A 20,013-nucleotide genomic window follows, 5' to 3' on the forward strand; every position below is an offset into this window, starting at 1 on the left:
TTTAAAAAAATTTGTTGCAGCTTTTTTTAAAATGTTTTTTTTATTTAATAAAAAAAAATATTGCTACATCGAGCGTCCTAAATTATGAGATGAAAAAAATGAACGAATCTCTTAATTAACAAGAGTTGTCTCCCTTTGCACAATGACGAATTGTAAAACAGTGCCAAGTCGTCTGCTTTGATGCATATTGACAAACTGCGTCTTTTATCGCTTTCTAATTGGCTAATCAGCAACGTGACCTGTTTCCGGTTCAGCCATACCGGACATTTATGAGAAATCCGGTTTGTAATATGCAACAGTAACAACATCCAATTCGTATAATGCACTAATGCCATTAATTTAGTTTAGGCTTCTTTTAAACGGTACAAAATTTATCATGATAATATTAACTTATATTAGTTGCATTGTGGGAAGGGTTAAATCTGTAACGCACTTTGGAGGTACCTGGTAGTCAAGAACTTGGTGATTATTTTGTTAAAATTATATATCAAAGTAAAGTTTTTGCTTTAAAAACTTATTTTCCTATTAATTCCGAGGTGTTGACATGATATTGCAAAAAAATAAATAAATAAATAATAAATAAATAATAAATAAATAGAAACTGATTTTTATTTTTCTGTTCACATCATAGGGAAGGAAAAGTAAAGAGTAAAATTTCACAAGGGGGGAAAAAAATGGTTATTTGTTCTAGAAAGGCTAGTCTTGGAACTGTAGCGGGGGAGAGGGTACATTAAAAATCGATGCACAAAACTGATCTTCTATTTTTTTTTTCGTCAAAGTTTGGCCAATGTTTACAAGTAATCATAAAAAAAGCACAATCTCATTTTGAGACAGAGAGATATCGAAGGTAGCTGCAATAGGTACTTCCATTCTTCATTGTTAAGAATTTATCCATATTTATATTTTATATCCCATGTCCTCTTTAAATAAAATACTTTTTTAAGCGAGTATTAAAAAATACCGTGACATGAGATGTTTCACAACTGGAATAAAGAGAAACAAAGGCCGCCTTTTCTTCAAGTTGAGAACTTTGGTGGTCTTAAGCGCCAGAATTAATCTCCTTTTCTATTACTGACTGTAACAAAAGTTAGTAAATACGGGCCACCTAGTTAAAAAATAATCCCATTTCACTTATCAGTTTTTGCAGATAAAAAATTAAAAAAAAAAAAAAACAGTCGGCCGATTTTTTTATTTCTTTTTTTATTCTCTTAAAGAAATACATGAGTTTTTGATTTAATATATTTTATTATTTCTTCTTTATGGAGTGAATTTTTTTTTTTAAATATCTAAAAAACATTGAATGACAGAAAAAATTGTCGTAATTCTACAAAATTTTCTGAACAATATAACAAGATTATAAGGTTTCACTTAAAAAAAAAAATTCAACCTGGTTTTTAAAAAAAAAGATTTTAAACTTTGGACTTTACAGGTAAATTTGCAAATAACTATTCTTTTTGTTTTTTTAATTAGCTTATTTTATTTATTGATCTTTTATCTTCAATTTGTGATATATAAAAGGTGAGAAAATTAATTATTTTCATTTTAATAGACATTTCAAAATGGGGGGAGGGGGGATTAAAAAAATGCTTGTCTAGAATATTTTATTCGGTTTGTTGGAAAGAGCATAAAATTTTAAATTGAACCTGAAAATATCTTAAAAATTGAACCAATAGAAAAATTTTGATAGATTTTTAAAGTTTAAAAATTGAAAAAAATTTAACTTGTAAAATTCAATTGATTTCATTACGTTTTCATTACGTATAAAAAAAATGGCTGCATGAACGTGCGGAGGCACTTTGTAAACACTTTTTTAAAAATAATATTTCTATTATTTTTTTTAAACAACTTTAATAGTTTATTTTGGAAGTATATTCCATAAAAGAAAATAAACAACCCACTTTAAAAAGAGAAATTACAAGTTTTTTATATTTTATTTGCAGTTTTGTGTTAGGGGTGTCAAAAATTCCCCCCAAAATTCTGATACACCTATCTCACCACCTTCGTTTACGCCATTCTTACATGATGTGCACACACATAGTAAAGTGATTAGCCATAACGCAGAGGAATTTTTAGCAGACATTTGAAATAAAGTTTTCAAAAACAAAAAAATGTGGTTCATTTTTCTGTGTTACGTGGTTTAAAAAATTAAGTTTTCACAAGCGGTTCATAAAAACATTTATTTTTCGTTCCTTTTTTTTTTTTTTTTTTTTTTGAGGGAGGGTATTCAATTATAGAACTTGTACAACTTTTAACAGGTGCTTCTACAGTTTAATCTAACGTTTTTTCTGTAAGTACCTCCCCCAAATTTACTGTTTTTCCGTAAGTAACGCGCCAACATACACCAAGCAGAACCGTTTAATTTTCCACATTGGGGGTAAAGGGCGTAAAATAATCCCAAGTTCCAGGGGTTCATACCATGCAAATGGTAAATTTGCGACGGGTTTGATTATCAGATTCGTTGTCAGAGACCTCGAAAAAAAAAAAACAAATTAGGGTAGTTGGTATTCTGTTGTAGCGTAAGGTAATATTTACCCTATTTTTTATTTTATTTAAAGTATTTCATCTAATTACTAATGAGATGAAAACTTTATTTCATGAAAAATATTTCCTGTCATTTAAAATGTCCACCCTGTATTCATGAGCCTTGTGAATGGTCACGTGACTGTGTGGCATGTACATTTCAATAAGAACTGCTTACGCATAGCGTTAATGAATATGGTGATATGGCGCAAAATAGTGCGAGGGTCCAGGGGCTAATAACATGCAAATGGTAAATTTGCGACGGGTTTGAATATCAGATTCATCGTCAGCAACCCAGAAAATCTATAAAGAACCAAACTTTATTGGTCAATGTTCTGTTGTTGTTAAAGTAAACATTTACCGAATTGAATATTTTTGCAAATTTTTCCGTTACTAAAACAGAACATTACTGTGATATTCGTTTTTAGCATACCCGAAAACTTGTCAAAGTCGTCATTTTATAGGTGACTCTTGTGTTGGAAAGGACAGAGATAAGTAAATTTAGAGAGATGAAGGGAGTTTAGAAAGTTCTTTTCATAACCCCCTTTTTAGACGAGAATATTCACCAGCCACGTGATAGTCATTTTTTTTCTCGCTGATGGTCCCAAAGTGGGTATTCAATTTAGTAGAACGTTATAACTGAAAATTGATCCCCGACGATAAATTCATAAAAAATATTCTTTTTCAAATTTTTTTTTAATTCTGAAGGTTAAGTCTGTAATCGATGAAATTAACCAGGGGGGGGGGATTAAAAAGTGAAAATTGCAGGATTTACAGGTGAGAGTGAGGGGGGGGCGCAATCTTGTAGATGTCCGCCAAATAAAATATCTGTTTTCACAAAAAGTTTAAATATTACTTCGTTACGTAATGACAAGTCTGCACACAAAAAATAGAATCGTATTTGCAACTTTTGGCTCATCAAACCAAGAAGCACCGTGACTCAAGTAATGAAGCGATCTCTTAAACGAACAAGAAAATCAAATAATAGTCAAAACAAAAGTTTTGTTTTCACACAATCGGAATGCAGCCATTTCACCGTAGTAATTGTTAGTTGCTAAAAATAGTCACTATTTATTAAGCAGTCTTTCTTGTAAGAAAGTATTGTTGTCTTTGAATTAGTTTAGATATTCTGCTACGAATGCATGACTAATATTGTAAATAAAAAAAATTAAAAAAAATAAAAAAAAGTGAAATAACACGTAAGGAAAATAGTGCTTGCACAAAAAAAGAAAAAGGTGAAAGATCAAACAAGAGTTTTTTTTTTCTTTTACTAAATTGTTAGGTGAAAGTACAGAATGGTTACAAAACACCCTCTCTTCCCATGTTAAGAATGGTTTTCTAAATAACTGTTTCAGCGCGGTACAATAAGTGCTTAAGTATCAATTTAGTTAAAAAACACACAGCAAAAACTTTAAAGACCCTCTTGCAGTTTAGAAAAACCAAACTATCAGGAATCGAATATACATTGTTGACAGTACACCGACCGCCTGTAAGAATGTCATTTGATTAGCTATTGACAATGACTTAATCATTGTAAAAGAATGTAATCTTGAAGACTCGCCTTCCTTTGTTTACAAAGCCATTTGGCGGAAGTGACGTCCGACATACGGATGACCAAAACGGTAAATTTTCACATTAGGTCCACCTCCATAATTTTTTTTTAAATGACGACTTTTTTCGGGTTTCGACTATGCTGAATATGAAAATCGCATTGAAATTTTGCAGAAATAAGTATTTATCGAGATATAAAAAGTTGCATTATGCATTGTATTCTTTAGTGGCCATCTTTTTTTACGCGCGTGCATGCGCCATAAACAAATCTACTCATCTATGACCGGCACTGCACGTGCGTAAAAAAAGATGGCCACCAAAGAATACAATGCATAATACAACTTTTTATATCTCGATAACTTATTTCTGCAAAATTCCAATGCAATTTTCGTATTTAGCATAGTCGAAAACCTAAAAGTTGTTATTTAAAAGAAAATTGTGGAGGTAGACCTAATCTAAAAAAATACCCTAACTTTTATAATAAAAGTTAGGTAAACGTCGATATCGAAATTGAAATTAAAGTTTTTTTTTTTTTTTTTTTTTTTTTTTTTTTTTAAATAAAACTAAGTGTTTTTTTTTTAATTACTTTATTCGAACTTTTCAAAAAACTTTTACATACATAAAAAATAGACTTTATAGATATTTTATAATAATTTTTTTAAAAATGTATCTAACGAAAAGTTTTGGTGGGTTTTTTTTTTGACATTTCTCAAACAAAAAGTCAAACATCATAAAAAAATCGTATCCAATACATGATATTCCCTAAATAATTGTCTTTGTTTATTTGAACTTCTAAAAAAACTTTTGCATACATAAAAAATAGACTTTCTTGATCTTTTATAAACATAAAATTTCTTTAAAGAAAAAGGTTTTTTTTTTTTTTTTTTCATTGTTCATGTATTTTAATCAAACATCACAAAAAAAAAAGTATCCAATACATGATATTCCCAAAATAATTGTCTTTGATGCGCCGCCGCCAGAGGAATTCTTGTGGATGACCATTAAAGTTTGCAAACTACTCGTCATTTTTTTTTTTAAATAAAACTAATTTAATTTTAAAATTTCGACGTTTGGAAAACAGTCCATAATATATGTTTCATTATAAGAGTTCTATTTTTGTTTGATAAAACGAATAAAACAGTTAATAAATAAATTTAAAAAAACAAAAGAAAACAAAACAGTCCATTAAGTTCAAATAAAGACTGAATAAAACTTATAAAAACAAAAACAAGGTTCATTCTATACGGTTTTGGTCATCCGCCGTAGCTAAAAATATGTCGAACGTCACTTCCGCCAAATGGCTTTGTAAACAAAGGAAGGCGAATCTTCAATATTACCTAAAAGAATTTAAAAATTTAAATGAAACAATATTGAAATTGATGTAATGAAACGGAAATAATTTTTCTTAAATACAATTTTTTTTTTTTTTTAAATAAAACAATTTTGTGAGGAAAGCAACACTGGATTTTTATAAAGTAAAATTGTTGTTTTTCTTTTTTTTCGATCAAATAAATAATTTTAATTAAACATTTTTCGAATTAAAGAAACTTTGAAAGATCAACAACAAATTAATTTAAATGAACATTTTCCCGAATCAAAGCAACATTGGATTTTACCTTCCGAAACTTTTCTGGAATTGAAGTAAAATTGTGAATGAAAAAGTCTGCGTGAGTTTTTTGATGAAGAAGCACCACTTTCACAATATTTATATTTGGTAAATTTTTACGACGTGCCCCAGCATATTATAAACACCCCAATCTCCCCATGTTAAGAACGGCTTTCGGAATAAACACACACACACACACACACACACACACACCCAACCTCGAAAGCCGTTCTTAACATGGGGCAGTTGGGGGTGTTTACACAACGCTGGGACACGTCATAAAAAATACCGGGTTTGTATTACTTGTACACATAAATTTTTTAAATTCTTGAACAATTATTACATCATTTTCAATAGCTCATCAAATGACATTCTTACAAGTGGTGTACCATTATGCCCCTGTATATTTCTGATATTTTGGTTTATATAAATTGAAAGAGGGCCAAAATAATAATTAAGTAAAAAATAAAAATTGAAAGTAATCGAAAATATACTTTATAAAATAATCCGAGTTTTGTTCCCTGTTTCTGCAATTTTATTTTTAAAAATCGATTTGTCGCTTTTCTTTGTACAAGCACCAAAAGAAATAATAATAATATTTACAATTACTGATGCTTCTACAGTTTATCGCCGAAATTGGAGACGCCATTTTATTTTGCACACCTGTCGTTCAAATCCAAAGGAGAAATCAGTATTTTAAACTATGACCGAAGTTAGAAATTAAACTAGATATTAATTACTTCCGGAAAGAACTATAAAAAAAAGTAAATAAAGAAAGTGAAACAGAACATAAATCTCCAATTGATAATTAGAAAATGTTTCGATTTAATTAATGAAAAAACGGGAAAGTTAAAACAATTTTGTAATGAAAGCAACATTGGATTTTTAAAAAATAGTTTGTTTTTTTTTCAAACAAATAAATAATTTTAATGAAACATTTTTTTTTTTTAAATTAAAGTAACTTTTATGGGTTAACAACAAATTAATTTAAATGAAACCGAAAAACCATTATCTAGTTTAATTTTGTTATTTATTTCATGCTTTGCTTTGGTCATAGTTTAAAATATTGATTTCTCCCTTGGATTTCAACGACAGGTTTGCAAAATAAAATGGTGTCTCCAGTTTCGGCGATAAAGTGTAGAAGTATCCAAAAACTAATATGAAGTTTCGGTTTCTGGTTTATTAATTTGGGGTGCGTCTGCGTCATTATCTGTAAATCTTTCATAGAAAACAAAGGAGATAATTGTAAAAAAAATAAATAAATATTTCTTAAAACATAAAACGTAGAAAATGTATTCCCGATATATTTAGGTGCTAGTGCAGAGAGTGATCTGCGCTATTTTTTAAATCGTATTTCCAAGTTTAATTAAAGTTTTATATGTTTTTTTATTCAATCGTAAGGTTGAAGTATAGAATAGGTACAAAATACCTTCTCCTCCCCATGTTAAGAATGGCTTTTTAAATAATAACGTTATTATTTACCTCCGGATCACTCTCTGCACTAGTACCTATATTTATCTGAATTTCAGGTGAAACGAATATCTACGGAATTATGTCGCAATAATGAAAATATCCAAAAATTACTAAAAATGATAGGGTAGAAAATTATTAATGAAAACAGTTTTTGAAGACAATTAGCGAAAATTAAGTTTTGCTAAAATTGGCCAAAGGTTTTCAGTAGGTATTCCCAAAACAATGTGAAAAACAGAGCGCATGTTTCCGTGACGTCAGACTTGTGTTAACTATACGAACTATGGAAAAGCAGAAGCGACTTAATGATTTTTTAAAACCTTTGTTTATCTTCTTCAAACTGCAATTAATAATTAATCTTTGTTACAATTTTGTTAGGTTTTAAGATTTACACAGTTTAATGATTAATAATATTATAAACATTTGTATATTAAATACGAAATACGGTTTTACTGAATGTTCTTTTGGTTACCTACGGGCTTCCATATTTTCGGTAAAAAGAGACGAACAAAATATGAGGGGGGGGCTACAAAATGCTTAATATTTGTGTAATAATATTTTCAAATCAGTTTTAATCTGGTGATAAAATAGCTAACAAGAGTCATGTTTATGTAAAAACTTATTAAAAAAAAAAATTTAAACAATTAAAAATCTATGTTGTAACGGAACATTTTGAAATAATGGAATTTTAATCGTATTATTTTGTTTAAACAAAATGGTGCTAATGCACTTATTGATCCGCACTATTTTTTAAATCGTATTTCCAAGTTTAATTAAAGTTTTATGATTTCTTTTATTCAATTGTAAGGTTAAAGTACAAAATAGGTACAAAACATCCTCCCGTCCCCATGTTAAGAATGGCTTTTTAAATAATGCTATTATTTCAGCACGGATCAATAAGTGCATGAGTACCAACAAAAAATACCTTTACTAAAGTTATGGTTTTCTGTAGTAAAAAAAAGAAAAAATGAATGAATTTATTTTTGTTTTTTTATGAAAATAAAGCATCGTAAATTATAACGATTAAAAAAAAAATGATCTAATTTTTACAGGAACATTACGACAAAAGTCCCAAGAGTCCGTATTAATGAATTCGATATAATTCGAAGAAAATTAATTTCTTGAACTACCAATATTACCATTAAATTAAGCATTGTTTATTTAATATTTTCACACAAAAATTATAATAGCAAAAAATATTTCTAAAATTACAGGTTTCACATAATTTTTATATGGAAGATTTTAATATTTTCCTTGCTTGCATGAATGCGAAACTTTCGACGTAACTTAATTTTTATATAATCTTGAACAATAATCAAAAAAGAAAATTTTATTTAAAAACGGAAACATAGAAAATAATTAAATTAAAAAAATAGTAAAAATGATACAAATGTTTTGGATAGGAATGTACGGATGCACATCGGGGGGGGGGGAGAAACTAGCACCTCTACCTACTTTTAATTACATGACATCATTTTTAGTCAGCCTTTGGACTGGCTGAAATTTTGGGCTTCCAAATAATCCGTGTTTACAAAACTTCTGTTTGTTGCGATTTTGCGAATGGCAGAATCGCTCAATTTTGGGGCTAATCAAGCTACTTTTTGTACAAAGAAGATGTTTTTTTTTTTTTGTTTTTATTCAATTCAATATCTTAGGACTTTACTAATTATCTTTGAAATGGACCCAGAAAACTAATATTAGTCTATTAAAGGATTTTTACAATTAATTCATTTAAGTTCAAAATTTAGCTGAATTAGTGAGCTCGCCGTGAAAGCATTTATCATTTTTTATCTATTTATTCATTTTTTTTTTTTTTTTTTTTTTTTTACACGTGTACAAATATTTTTTTTCTTTTGGAAATTAACTTTAGTCTTCAATCTTTCAAATACAATCAAAAAGTAGTCGCAAACCTACCAAAAAAAATTATGATAAATCGGCTTTTAAAATAGGTCCCCCTATCTTTATTCGTAAATTATTATAGAGTTACGATTTCAAAAATAAAAAAAATATATCCATATGACCTGGGTGCATTAGCTTGAATCGAAACCAAAATAAAAACTTATGAAAAAAAATATATGTATAAATATATAACTTGAGTTCCTTCAATCATAATCAAAAACGAAACCAAAACATATGAAGAATTCTTGGGAAAATTATTTAGGACAAGAAATGGAAGTACATAAGAATTAAATGACATTAATATATAGATTTTCCACCTTACCGTTTTTTCATAATGTTTGGACATGTTCATTACCGTGACATGACTATTCAGTAGATACTATTAGTTTCACTTGAAATTCAATATTTCAATTTTCAAATTTTGCTACTCTTGTAGTGAAATTCAAACATTTTAAGTTAAATTCAGATGATTTCAAAAACTTACATAAATGACACTACAAGAACTGAATTTTAAAAAATCGATTTTTTCTTTTAATTTCGAATTATTTTATGGTTTTCAGTAACCAAATAAGAATCCCATCAACTATACAATGGATTGTTTGACGTCATTCGGGATAGTTAAATTTTTAGGGATGGTTAAATTAAAGTAATTCTCGCTAAATAAATCTGAGAACGGATGTCCAGAGGATTTCAGCTAGGTAAATGATGAGATTGCCGTCGTAAACAGTTTTAAAAATTTGAATTTTTTTCTTCACATAGGCATCACCACTTATCAAGGCCCAGAGGCCACTCGAGGATAAAGGTTAAAGAATGTACAGTAGTCAATGGGACAATATCATAGTAATCGTTAGTAATGGAAATTCGGTAAATTTGTTAACTTAAGGGGAACGGCTCATCAAGAAATTGTTTACGTTGGACTTGAAGATGACCATATTGTAGTCAGCTGGAAAGCAGGTAAATGGAAGACAATTCCACAGGTATGCAGTTCTAAAAAAGAAACATTTTTCATGGAATCTACGTTTAAGTTTAGGCACAGATAAAGAGTAGGGGAAATTATTGATAGTGTTTTCAGCTGGACGAGTGTTTCGCATGAAAGTTTGGCAAAAGGAGACTATAGATTGGAGCTCAGCCGAGCACTTGCCATGAAAATAACGATAAAGCAGAAACAGGCAACATCTCTTCTGTAAGAAAGGGGTTGCAGGCAAGAGAAAAGAGCACCCCCTACTAGACTATGAAGTTTATTTTGAACTCTATCAAAGGCAGGATAAGGTCTTTCTTGCAGCACCTGCTCAGATGTGGCAACAGTACTCCATCCGTGGACGTACCGGCTTTTATATAGGTAGAAAATTGCATCAGAAGTGAGATATACTGGATCGATAGAAGGATCTCACTATTTTTACAGCGACCTGAAGGTTGAAGTTTTTAAAGCTAAAAGCCCTTTAACAGTTTGCATTTGAAGATGGGAACTTTTACCAGATAAATTGTGATACTAATTTTATTTTTATCTTTTTATTAGATTCAAATGTCAATAAGTACATTTTATTTCAATATTTAATTCATATTTAAAAAATATTTTGGGTTTGTATTATTGTACACATAGATTCGAAAAAGTTGTCAAAAAACAAATATATAACAAATAAATGTTATCAAAGGCAAGATAAGTTACTTTTCTGCCAAATTGGATATATTTTTTGTGTTTTTATTCAATGTAACATATTTATTCAGCTCGAAAAACATACAGTGTTTACCGATGTATTCGAAAATTCAAGATGGCGTCTCACACCCTCTTTAACACCGTAAGTTTGGGAAAAGGTGTTATAAATAATAGACTATACAAAATACTATTAAAAACCCGCCGAATATATGTCAACCTATGTCACGGTAACATATATTGAGCAAGTTTTTAACAGTATTTTATTCGTTTTTTTATTTATAACACCTTTTCCCAAACTTACTGTGTTAAAAAAAGAATCAGACGCCATCTTGAATGTTCCAATACATCGATAAATACTGTATGCTTTTCGAGCTGAATAAACATGTTACATTGAATAAAAACACGAAAAATATATCCAGTTTGGTAGAAAAGTAACTTATCTTGCCTTTGATAACATTTATTTGTTATATATTTGTTTTTTGACAACTTTTTCGAATCTATGTGTACAGTAATACAAACCCAATATTTTTTTTAATAATAGATTTTCTCATCCATAAAAGTATTTATTTAGTTAATTTTAAATATAGCATAAGTAAATTCGAAAATTCTATTTATTTTCAGTTAGTGAGAGGGGAATCTATCACCATACTTTCCCTTAAACATGTCAATTAGACTTATATTAAGTATAATACTTAATATAAGTGTTAGACGATAAGACTCTAAAAAGACATGTTTGTTTTAAGCTAAAATCAATTTAGTAATTAAGTGGCCTTGCATATAATTTATTCATTATGGATTTTTATATTTTGTGCAAATAAATATTTCAATTTAGTATTACAAGGTAACAAAAAAAAAAAAGTACAAAAAGCAGTCCTGGCGCTATGAACAATATAAAAACTTGAAACATAAAGTATAACGAAATGAAGTAAAGTCTTGTAATGAATAATTTATAAAATTAAAGTATTTATAAAAAATGTTTCATAACGTTTTTGTAGATAAATTGTAAATAGTTATTAAATACTATCCTGGAAATTATTAAAATTCCTTTATGAGATAATGAAAGTGTTTGCTTTGTTTCAGGTAATGTATACCAAGTTTCCTAAACTTGGTTTACGTTTTACATATAACTTATGACATAAGCCTACTTTTGCCATCTATAATATAAATATCACCTGTCTGTTTAAATGTATGTATGTATGCCTAAAAACATTTGACAGAGGTGACGGATTTTCATGAGATCAGTACCATTTTGAAGCTCGATCCTTCGGACGACAAATATCAAAAAATTGGCTAAAAACATTAATTTCTTCACCCTCAACTGGTCATTTTTCTACAAGGAGGTGGTCGCTTTTTTCACCGATATTTTCAAAAGTCATCCCCCTTTTTTGATTGACTAGCCTTAATTGAAACCTTTGCCACTTCCGGTTTGGCGATGGACGCAACGACAAAGGCGTTTTTTTTTTTAACGTTCTTTTCCTCCTTCGCAGTACGGATTTGAGCTTGCTTGCCTAAAATTTTTTTTTTTGCTCAACACACACCACCAAACATCCGGGCAATGCCGGGCATCCATATAGAAAGCTTGATTATTCTAGCATTTATACATTTTAAATGTTTTTTTTTCTCCAGATTTCATGCGTAATACTACATAGATTTTACTTGAAATGGGTTATGTAATAATTAAAATAAAAAATAAAAATTGTATCGATTTTACACAATTTTTATCGCATTCTATTAGAGAAGGAGGAATCTCATTCTTGAACCATAGGTAGTCTCAGTTTTGAGTAGTCATGGAGAATCTCGAATCTATACTGAAATGGTAGCAGCATTTTAGGTTTCGAAAGCCATGGATAAAAAATGTAAAATAAGCAGATGACACTGGGTTGGGTGGTGAATCAGAAGATTAGGAGACCCAATCGCCACAATATCGCATCTTTGAAAAGTAATCTGGGTTATGTCTGTGCCTGTTTTACAAATACTTTAATGGAACATGTTCTGATGAACTCATAGCAGTTGTGGCCCATCGATATAAAAAACTCCCGACTAACCTGACAAGCAACAAAATTCCACCCTGTGAAGTCCCCAGATGCCAGAAAACCTACTCTAATAGTTTCTCACCTCGGACTTTGGAACTCCCTTTCGTGTTTCTGGTTATATCAACACGCAGAAATTTAAATGCTCGGCTCCCACAGTTCCATGTTAGACATGATCCCAAATAGTAATCCCTTATGTCCAAGTGGCTATAAGCCTTATTTGGGGTGGGAAAACAGATCAACTGCTCTAAAATGCAAGAATAACTTGGAAATGGAGGGAAGATCATTTTGTGTTAAATTGATGTGCGAAACGGATTCATCGATCTAACATTTTGCAAAATATGGACTGTATTTTTTTTTTTTTTTTCATATATTCAATTTTCACCTGAAACAAGACACAGTCTAACTTTGAAGTAGGAGGCTACTATCAGGGACATAAGTTGCAGGGATATTATGAAGGGAGATGAGCAGTAAGATGTCTGTTCACATTACACTTGAACTTCTGCATGTCAGTACAGTTGGGAAAGCAGAATCCCAGAAGGGAGTTCCAAAGTCTAGCAGTTCTTGGGAAGAAATTATTAGAGCAGAAGGCTTTCTTACATCTAGGGATCTCTACTGTGTAGGGGTGGGATTTAGCTGCTTGTTGGGTTTGTCAGCGGAATTTACGTTTAGTATTATAATAGCAGCATTATTGTTTAAAAACACAGGTGCTTGCACAAAGAAATGTGGCAGATCGATTTTAAAAAAAAAAATAAGATAAGATTTTTGTTACACAAAGAATTAGTTTTTTTTCCCAGTAAGATTGTATAAACATATATCAAAATATAATTTTTGTTTGTCAATGTAGCAAAATATAATTTCAATATAGAAGTTTTTATTTATTTATTTTAAAAAAAATATAGAAATTTTTTAATAATATTGTTTTTTTTTTTTTTTTTTTCTTCAATGAGTGATTTTCATTGAAACGTTTTTGGAATGTAGTGTTTTTACACAGTTACAAGTGATAGAGTTCCCTTATTTATTAAAAACCCCTTCCAAGGGATTGTCTTTGCACAAACTTTTAGAAAGGTACAAGTTATCAACCCCTGTTCGGCAGACACACGCCCTCTATCGGCTGTTCTTGAAACTAAAATACACACATTCACCTAATGTTACTGTCATGCAGAAGTGCCAACAAATCTTTCATTTTCTTTATACAGAAAAAGTATGATTGATTACTTTCGTTTTTGGGCACAATACAAAATATAAAATACACACATTCACCTAATGTTACTGTCATGCAGAAGTGCCAACAAATCTTTCATTTTCTTTATACAGAAAAAGTATGATTGATTACTTTCGTTTTTGCTGGAGGGGCACAATAAAAAAAGATTAAAACAGAACAAAATTTAAATTTCCATTCCATTTTTACAACAACCATAAAACAGTGCATTCTCTGCAAGTTTTACCAAAAAAATAAAAAATAAAAAAATACTTGATCAAATTATGTGATTTGTCGAATATTTCATCTTCATTCTGTGACTGGTACGTACATCATACAGACTTTTCTGCATTTCTACTTTTAATTGCCGCCAAAAAGTGCCAATCTGAATAAGGACCTAGATTACTTTAAATATTTGTTTATTGTTTGACGAAGCCACTACCAAAAGTCACCACAGAATTACCCCCACTCATATGTAAAACGATGTAACTTTATTATAAATTAATATTATGAATATAACTTTTGTACCCTTTAAAAGAAGAAGGGCAAAATAAACTAGAAATAATTAAAAAAATTTTTTTCATTGTACGAAAATAATGAAATTGCGAGACGAAAATCGTGTTTACATAATTGACGCTTTAAAATAACGTTCCCATGTAGTAAGCATTTCGAACGTGAAAACATACCCGTGTTTAATAAATCTAGCAAAAGTCAACTAATGGTCAGATTTTCATGAAATTTTCAATACTTATCCATTTTAGAATAAAATTACATATAAAATGCAGTTTCCGTAAAATATATGAGGGAAAATATTTTTTTTAGTGCGTGTCCCTCCCCCTATTCATTTTTTCGAAATTCGAACAAAATATATTTAAATCTATTGACATTCCTATTTATTATGAAACATAAGAGTTCAAATAAGTAAAAAATATTTATTTTTTTTAAGTTTAAATACACATATTGAACAAAAAATTACCTTGAAGTTGCAATTAAAAAAATGATATAAATTTAATGTTTTTTTTTTAATAGCGTTTTTTTCAAATTAATATATACTATAATCAGTTGAATTGCCAGGAAAAAAAAACTTTGTAAACATTAATTAATTTTTAAAAGATTAAAACGATTAAAATTCCATTATTTCAAAATGTTTTGTTACAACATAGATTTTTAATTAATTGTGTTTAAATTTTTTAAATATTAAGTTTTAATATAAACATGACTCTTGTCAGCTATTTTATCGCCAGATTAAAACCAATTTGAAATATTATTGCACAAATATTAAGCATTTTGTAGGCCCCCTTCATATTTTGTTCGTCTCTTTTTACCAAACAAAATATGGAACCCCATAGGTAACCAACCAAATGAACATTCAGTAAAACCGTATTTCATATATAATATACAAATGTTTATAATACTATTAATCGTTAAACTGTGTAAATCTTAAAACCTAACAAAATTATAACAAAGATTAATTATTAATTGCAGTTTGAAGAAGATAAACAAAGGTTTTAAAAAAATCATTAAGTCGCTTCTGCTTTTCTATAGTTTAGGCACCGCCAAAAATTGCAGCAAAATCAAGTTGTTGTTGTTTTTTAAAACGAAATTACATTTATTAAAATCCATTATTTCTGAGTAACTTTTTTTTTCCAGAAAGATAAAACGCTGAATTTTATCATATAGAAAACAGAATAATGTAAAACTTTTTCTACTATTTTTAATTAAATTTTAAATGTTAAATTTTCCCAAAAAGTTAACAATTGACATTTTTTGTCTTGCACAAAAAACGTACATAAATATTTAAAAAGAAAAGTTTTTTGAAATAATTAATTTATTTATTTATTGTCTAACTAAGATTTAGGATGATTTTCTAAGAGAATATGCAAAAATATTATAATATAAGTACCTGGATTTCAAATAATTCCACTTATTTTTATAGGTAACCAGTTATTGCGCGTCGATCTAGAGTCTAGATCGACACTGTTTACGTTTGCGTTTGATACGAAGAAAACTATGAAAGACCAAACAAGCCAAAATAACTTATTTTTCAGTGACGAAAATTTCAATGTATTATTAAGCTGAGGCTGGCCAGTACCAGATGGGTGACCATTTGTATGAGTTTGGTTTTTAATGTGTATGTGTGTGGGGGCCAGGCTCCCCAAAATGGGGGGGGGCAATTTAAAGCAGAATAAAAAAAAATTATTTCAGCGCGTTTGGTCCACCATAGTCGAAAGGCGGCAAACGTTTTCAAACGGGATCGAAAAAAATGATGCTATTTTTAACACAAAGGGCACAATATTTATCGAATTTTTTTTTTTTTGTATCGATTCTTCAAAGCATGTCCTGTTTAATAATGGTCATGCATTATTCGGCTCGCTAAAAAAAAAATTGTTAATTTATTTAGCAAAAATTTTAAAATTGCTTTTTTCGTATAAATATTAAAAAAAAATTTTTTTTGTTTTGCTTAACTTAAATTAATTATTTTACTTAACATATTCACCGAATTTCACACTTCAAAACTCAAAAGCAGGATAATTAAACACAATCGAAGTTTTGATATTCAGACGTCAAAATAAGGTATGCAAACAATTTTTTTTTTTTTTTTAATCTATAATTCTGTCCCTTACAACAACACAATATCTTGTGTTCAGTTTCAGATGATTATTTTAAGCATATTTGTTCCCACTTCAAAACAAGAGGGGGTTTTGTAAGCAAAAAAAAAAATATATATATATAAATATCGTTTATGAAAAATAAGTACACTGTTATAAAGTTCATTCTTCTAATAATCGCTGAAAATTTCGTATTGATCGGATAATTACCTGATTTTTGGTAGATTTTTAAAAAGACGGTCCGTCAAAAAGTACTGACCTGCCCCCCCCCCCGTTTTGGCGGTGCCTACTATAGTTCGTATAGTTAACACAAGTCTGACGTCACGGAAACATGCGGTCCATTTTTCACAATCGTTTGACAGACCCTAATTGTTCGTTATTTAATTATTTATTTATTTATTTATATATAAAAACCAATGTGCTTGTTAAGATCGATTTTTTTAAATATGTTGTTTTAAGCAAAAACGATACTTGTCATGTCGAAAATAGTAATATATTAAAAAATTATGAAAATTTATCGAGTAGAAAATTATGTATAGTTAAAAATAAGGTGGACCTGAATGAGAATCACCCACCCCTATATATTAGTGTCCAATCAATAATAATCTAATAAAAATTGCAAAAATCTGAAAGCCGTTCTTAACATGGGAGGAGTAATTCTCGTTCAGGTTCTCCAAAAGTAATTTTGGTCAATATACTTTGTTACGCGAAGTGAAGACTCCTTAACATTTTCTAAAACAATGACGATTTTAGAAGGTTTTGGGGTATGCTGAACACGAATATCGCGGGGAAAATTAGCGCAGACAAATAGTTTTTGAGATATAAATACCTGTATTATGCAATGTAATTTCTAATAGTTTGAATTGGCCGCCATTTTTGTTGTTTCAATGAAATGGTTCAGTAAGCATGCGCAGACGAACTCTGAAGTTAAGTGTACGAAATGCAGGCGTTTATTTAACGTCATTACTAAGTTCATCAAAAAATTACTTTCAATAATTCAAATTCAAGAAATTCGGTCAATGTGCACTGGTTTTCCAACCTGTTTATTCCGGAAGCCATTCTTAACATGGGGAGGTTGAAAATAAGAAAATGCCTTTCGGAATAAACACCCTCTCAACCTCCACATATTAAGAACGGCTTTCGAAACTGCGCTGAAAAAAAAACAAAAAAAAACTGAGGGTTTGCCGCTTTCATATGCCGCCCGTTCAAACACGATCGCCAGTGATTTACATTTCAAAATACAGGCACATATCTCGAAAACTATGCCTGCGCCAATTTTATTTTCCCTGCGATATTCGTTTTCAGGATACCCGAAAACCTATAAGTCATCGATTTACTGAAAAATGTTGAGGCGTCTTCAGTTGGCGTAACGGAACACATTGACCGTAATTTGTATAGAAAATGGGGGAGAGGACATTTTCCCTACATGAATACTTTGAAGATTGCGAATACAAGACAATACTTATCTCCCTTTTCGTCACTTTAATGGCCGACGTTTTGTTTTAGCTGACATAGATTTTTTTTTTTTTTACTATAGAAGCACAATAACAATTGTTTTACTAAACTTTACTATAAATTTTCGTATTTTTGATTTTTTAAAATATTATTTTCGACATGACAAATCAAGTAAGTACTATTGTTTTGGCTTCACACGTAATCGCCTAAAAAGTAGAATCTCACAGAAGCAGCTAGTTTACAATAATATCAACATAGCACTATGAACTGATAACTGGATTTTACTTTCAAAGGTTACACTGAGGATTTCAGATTTAAGATGACCGTTATTGAAACATTATCTTTAAAAAAATTTCTAATTTTAGAACCAACTGGCCTAATTATTGACCAAACAATGAACGTAATAATTAGGTTATTAAGGTATCATTTGATCTATTAAATTAAATTAGTAATTGGATCCAATCGTTATAAAAATAGAACTTGATCAAGTTGTTTCAATAACAGGCATATTAAAGCTGAAATATTCAATATAACGAAATCAAACGTTCTCCATAAAGTTGGAATTTTTATAGCGTTTATTAATCACGAGTGAATTCGGCGTGCTCTAGAAATGATTAATAATAATCGTAAATAAAAAAAAATACACCAAATTCTAAGAAATCTATGGTTAAATAAATAAAAAATAGAGATAAATAATCCTATGAAAAAGTGGGTCTTTCTTTTTGATGTATCGTAATTTTAAAGAAAAAAAAACTAGTAGTGGTTTCATTCTTGAAAGACGAGACACGGCCATATTGTTATTCGAATGCAACAAACGGAATTAAACAAGAATTTAGTATCAAACACAGGAAAAGAAAATAACATACCCTCTTCATATTTCATCGTCCGGACATTTCTGTGTCGTGCCATTTTGGACCGAATTCCGTGTTTAACAAGCGTCGAAAACGTCCAAAATGCCTTCTTTTTGTCGCTATTTTCTACACGTTTCAATTGAGTGGTTGTAGCGACATTTTCGATGGCAGCGAATAAAGCTATTTGAATTTTAGTTTCGTAATCGAAAAAAAAAAAAAAAAGAAGAAATGGCTGAGTAATTTCTTATTAAAAAGTGAAACAAAAATGATTACAATTTTCCACGAAATCGAAATAAAGTGATATTAGATATACATTTGTTAAAAAATCCTTCAAATACATTCTCTCAAGCCAATCAGAGGGTAAAAGAGCCTTCAACTCACAAACAATGCTAAAAATCGATGTCTTTTCTCGTGTCAAATTTTATTTAATTGTTTCATGTGTACAATAAAAAATTTTAAAAATTCAAATTATCGACCAAAATAATATAGACTTTTTTTTTTTAATGATCTAAATTTTACAATTATTTTTAAAAAAAATCAGATTCACAGACTAGGGTTCAAATTTTTATAGACAAGGGAGATAATTAAAATTAAAAAAAATTCGAATTTATTTTGCGTAGCAAGCACATCGAGTCTTACGCAATAGACAACACGTGATCATCATGTTGCTTCTTCCACATTTTGAGAAATGATTAAACTGCTAACTAATAGTTAAATTTTTTCCTTATTAAATTAGCAACGTTATAATTATTAGTACCTATTTAATGCCTCCCCACAGGACAGAGTTAGACACCAGGGTCGTTTTTTAACGTGGAGAAAAGGTACAAAAATAAAAAATTGTCTCAGTCGTGAAGGAGTAAGAACTGTCCCCCCACTGAAAGAGAACAAGAAATGAACGTGCAGCATCTGAAGAACAGATACTACACTTTGATCTTCATATTTAATTTATTTCGTTTAAAGAAAAAATTACAATTAAAAAAATTCTAATATAAAATTAAAAAATTTATAAAAGTAAAATCTCCAAAAGACAAAACAAATTTAGGCACAAGGCCCTATAAGATCTGGGGAGGGGGAGTGTTGCATGGTCTTTGTAACTAAAGTAAAAATTGGAGTCTTTGGCGACTTTACTCTTGACTGGCAACATTTACCACAATACCTCATTCATTC

General features: G+C 29.6%; 1 protein-coding gene across 3 annotated transcripts in view; it reads right to left on the bottom strand.

Annotated features, from left to right (window-relative positions):
- LOC145246062 (HBS1-like protein) overlaps positions 1-19,419 on the bottom strand; it is a 141,652-nt gene extending 122,233 nt beyond the window's left edge. For 2 of the 3 annotated variants that reach the window (XM_080107904.1, XM_080107905.1), the window contains exon 1: positions 18,862-19,282. In XM_080107904.1, coding sequence (XP_079964030.1) covers positions 18,862-18,904 — 43 coding nt within the window. In that variant the 5' untranslated portion in view covers positions 18,905-19,282. Of the gene's footprint in view, positions 1-18,861 lie in introns of all 3 variants that reach the window. The other variant, XM_080107903.1, reaches the window with a different exon arrangement.
- Positions 19,420-20,013: the final 594 nt, after the last annotated feature.

The sequence above is a fragment of the Euprymna scolopes genome, chromosome 23 (assembly GCF_053919585.1).
Source record: "Euprymna scolopes isolate OS-2025 chromosome 23, ASM5391958v1, whole genome shotgun sequence".
Classification (NCBI taxonomy): domain Eukaryota; kingdom Metazoa; phylum Mollusca; class Cephalopoda; order Sepiida; family Sepiolidae; genus Euprymna; species Euprymna scolopes.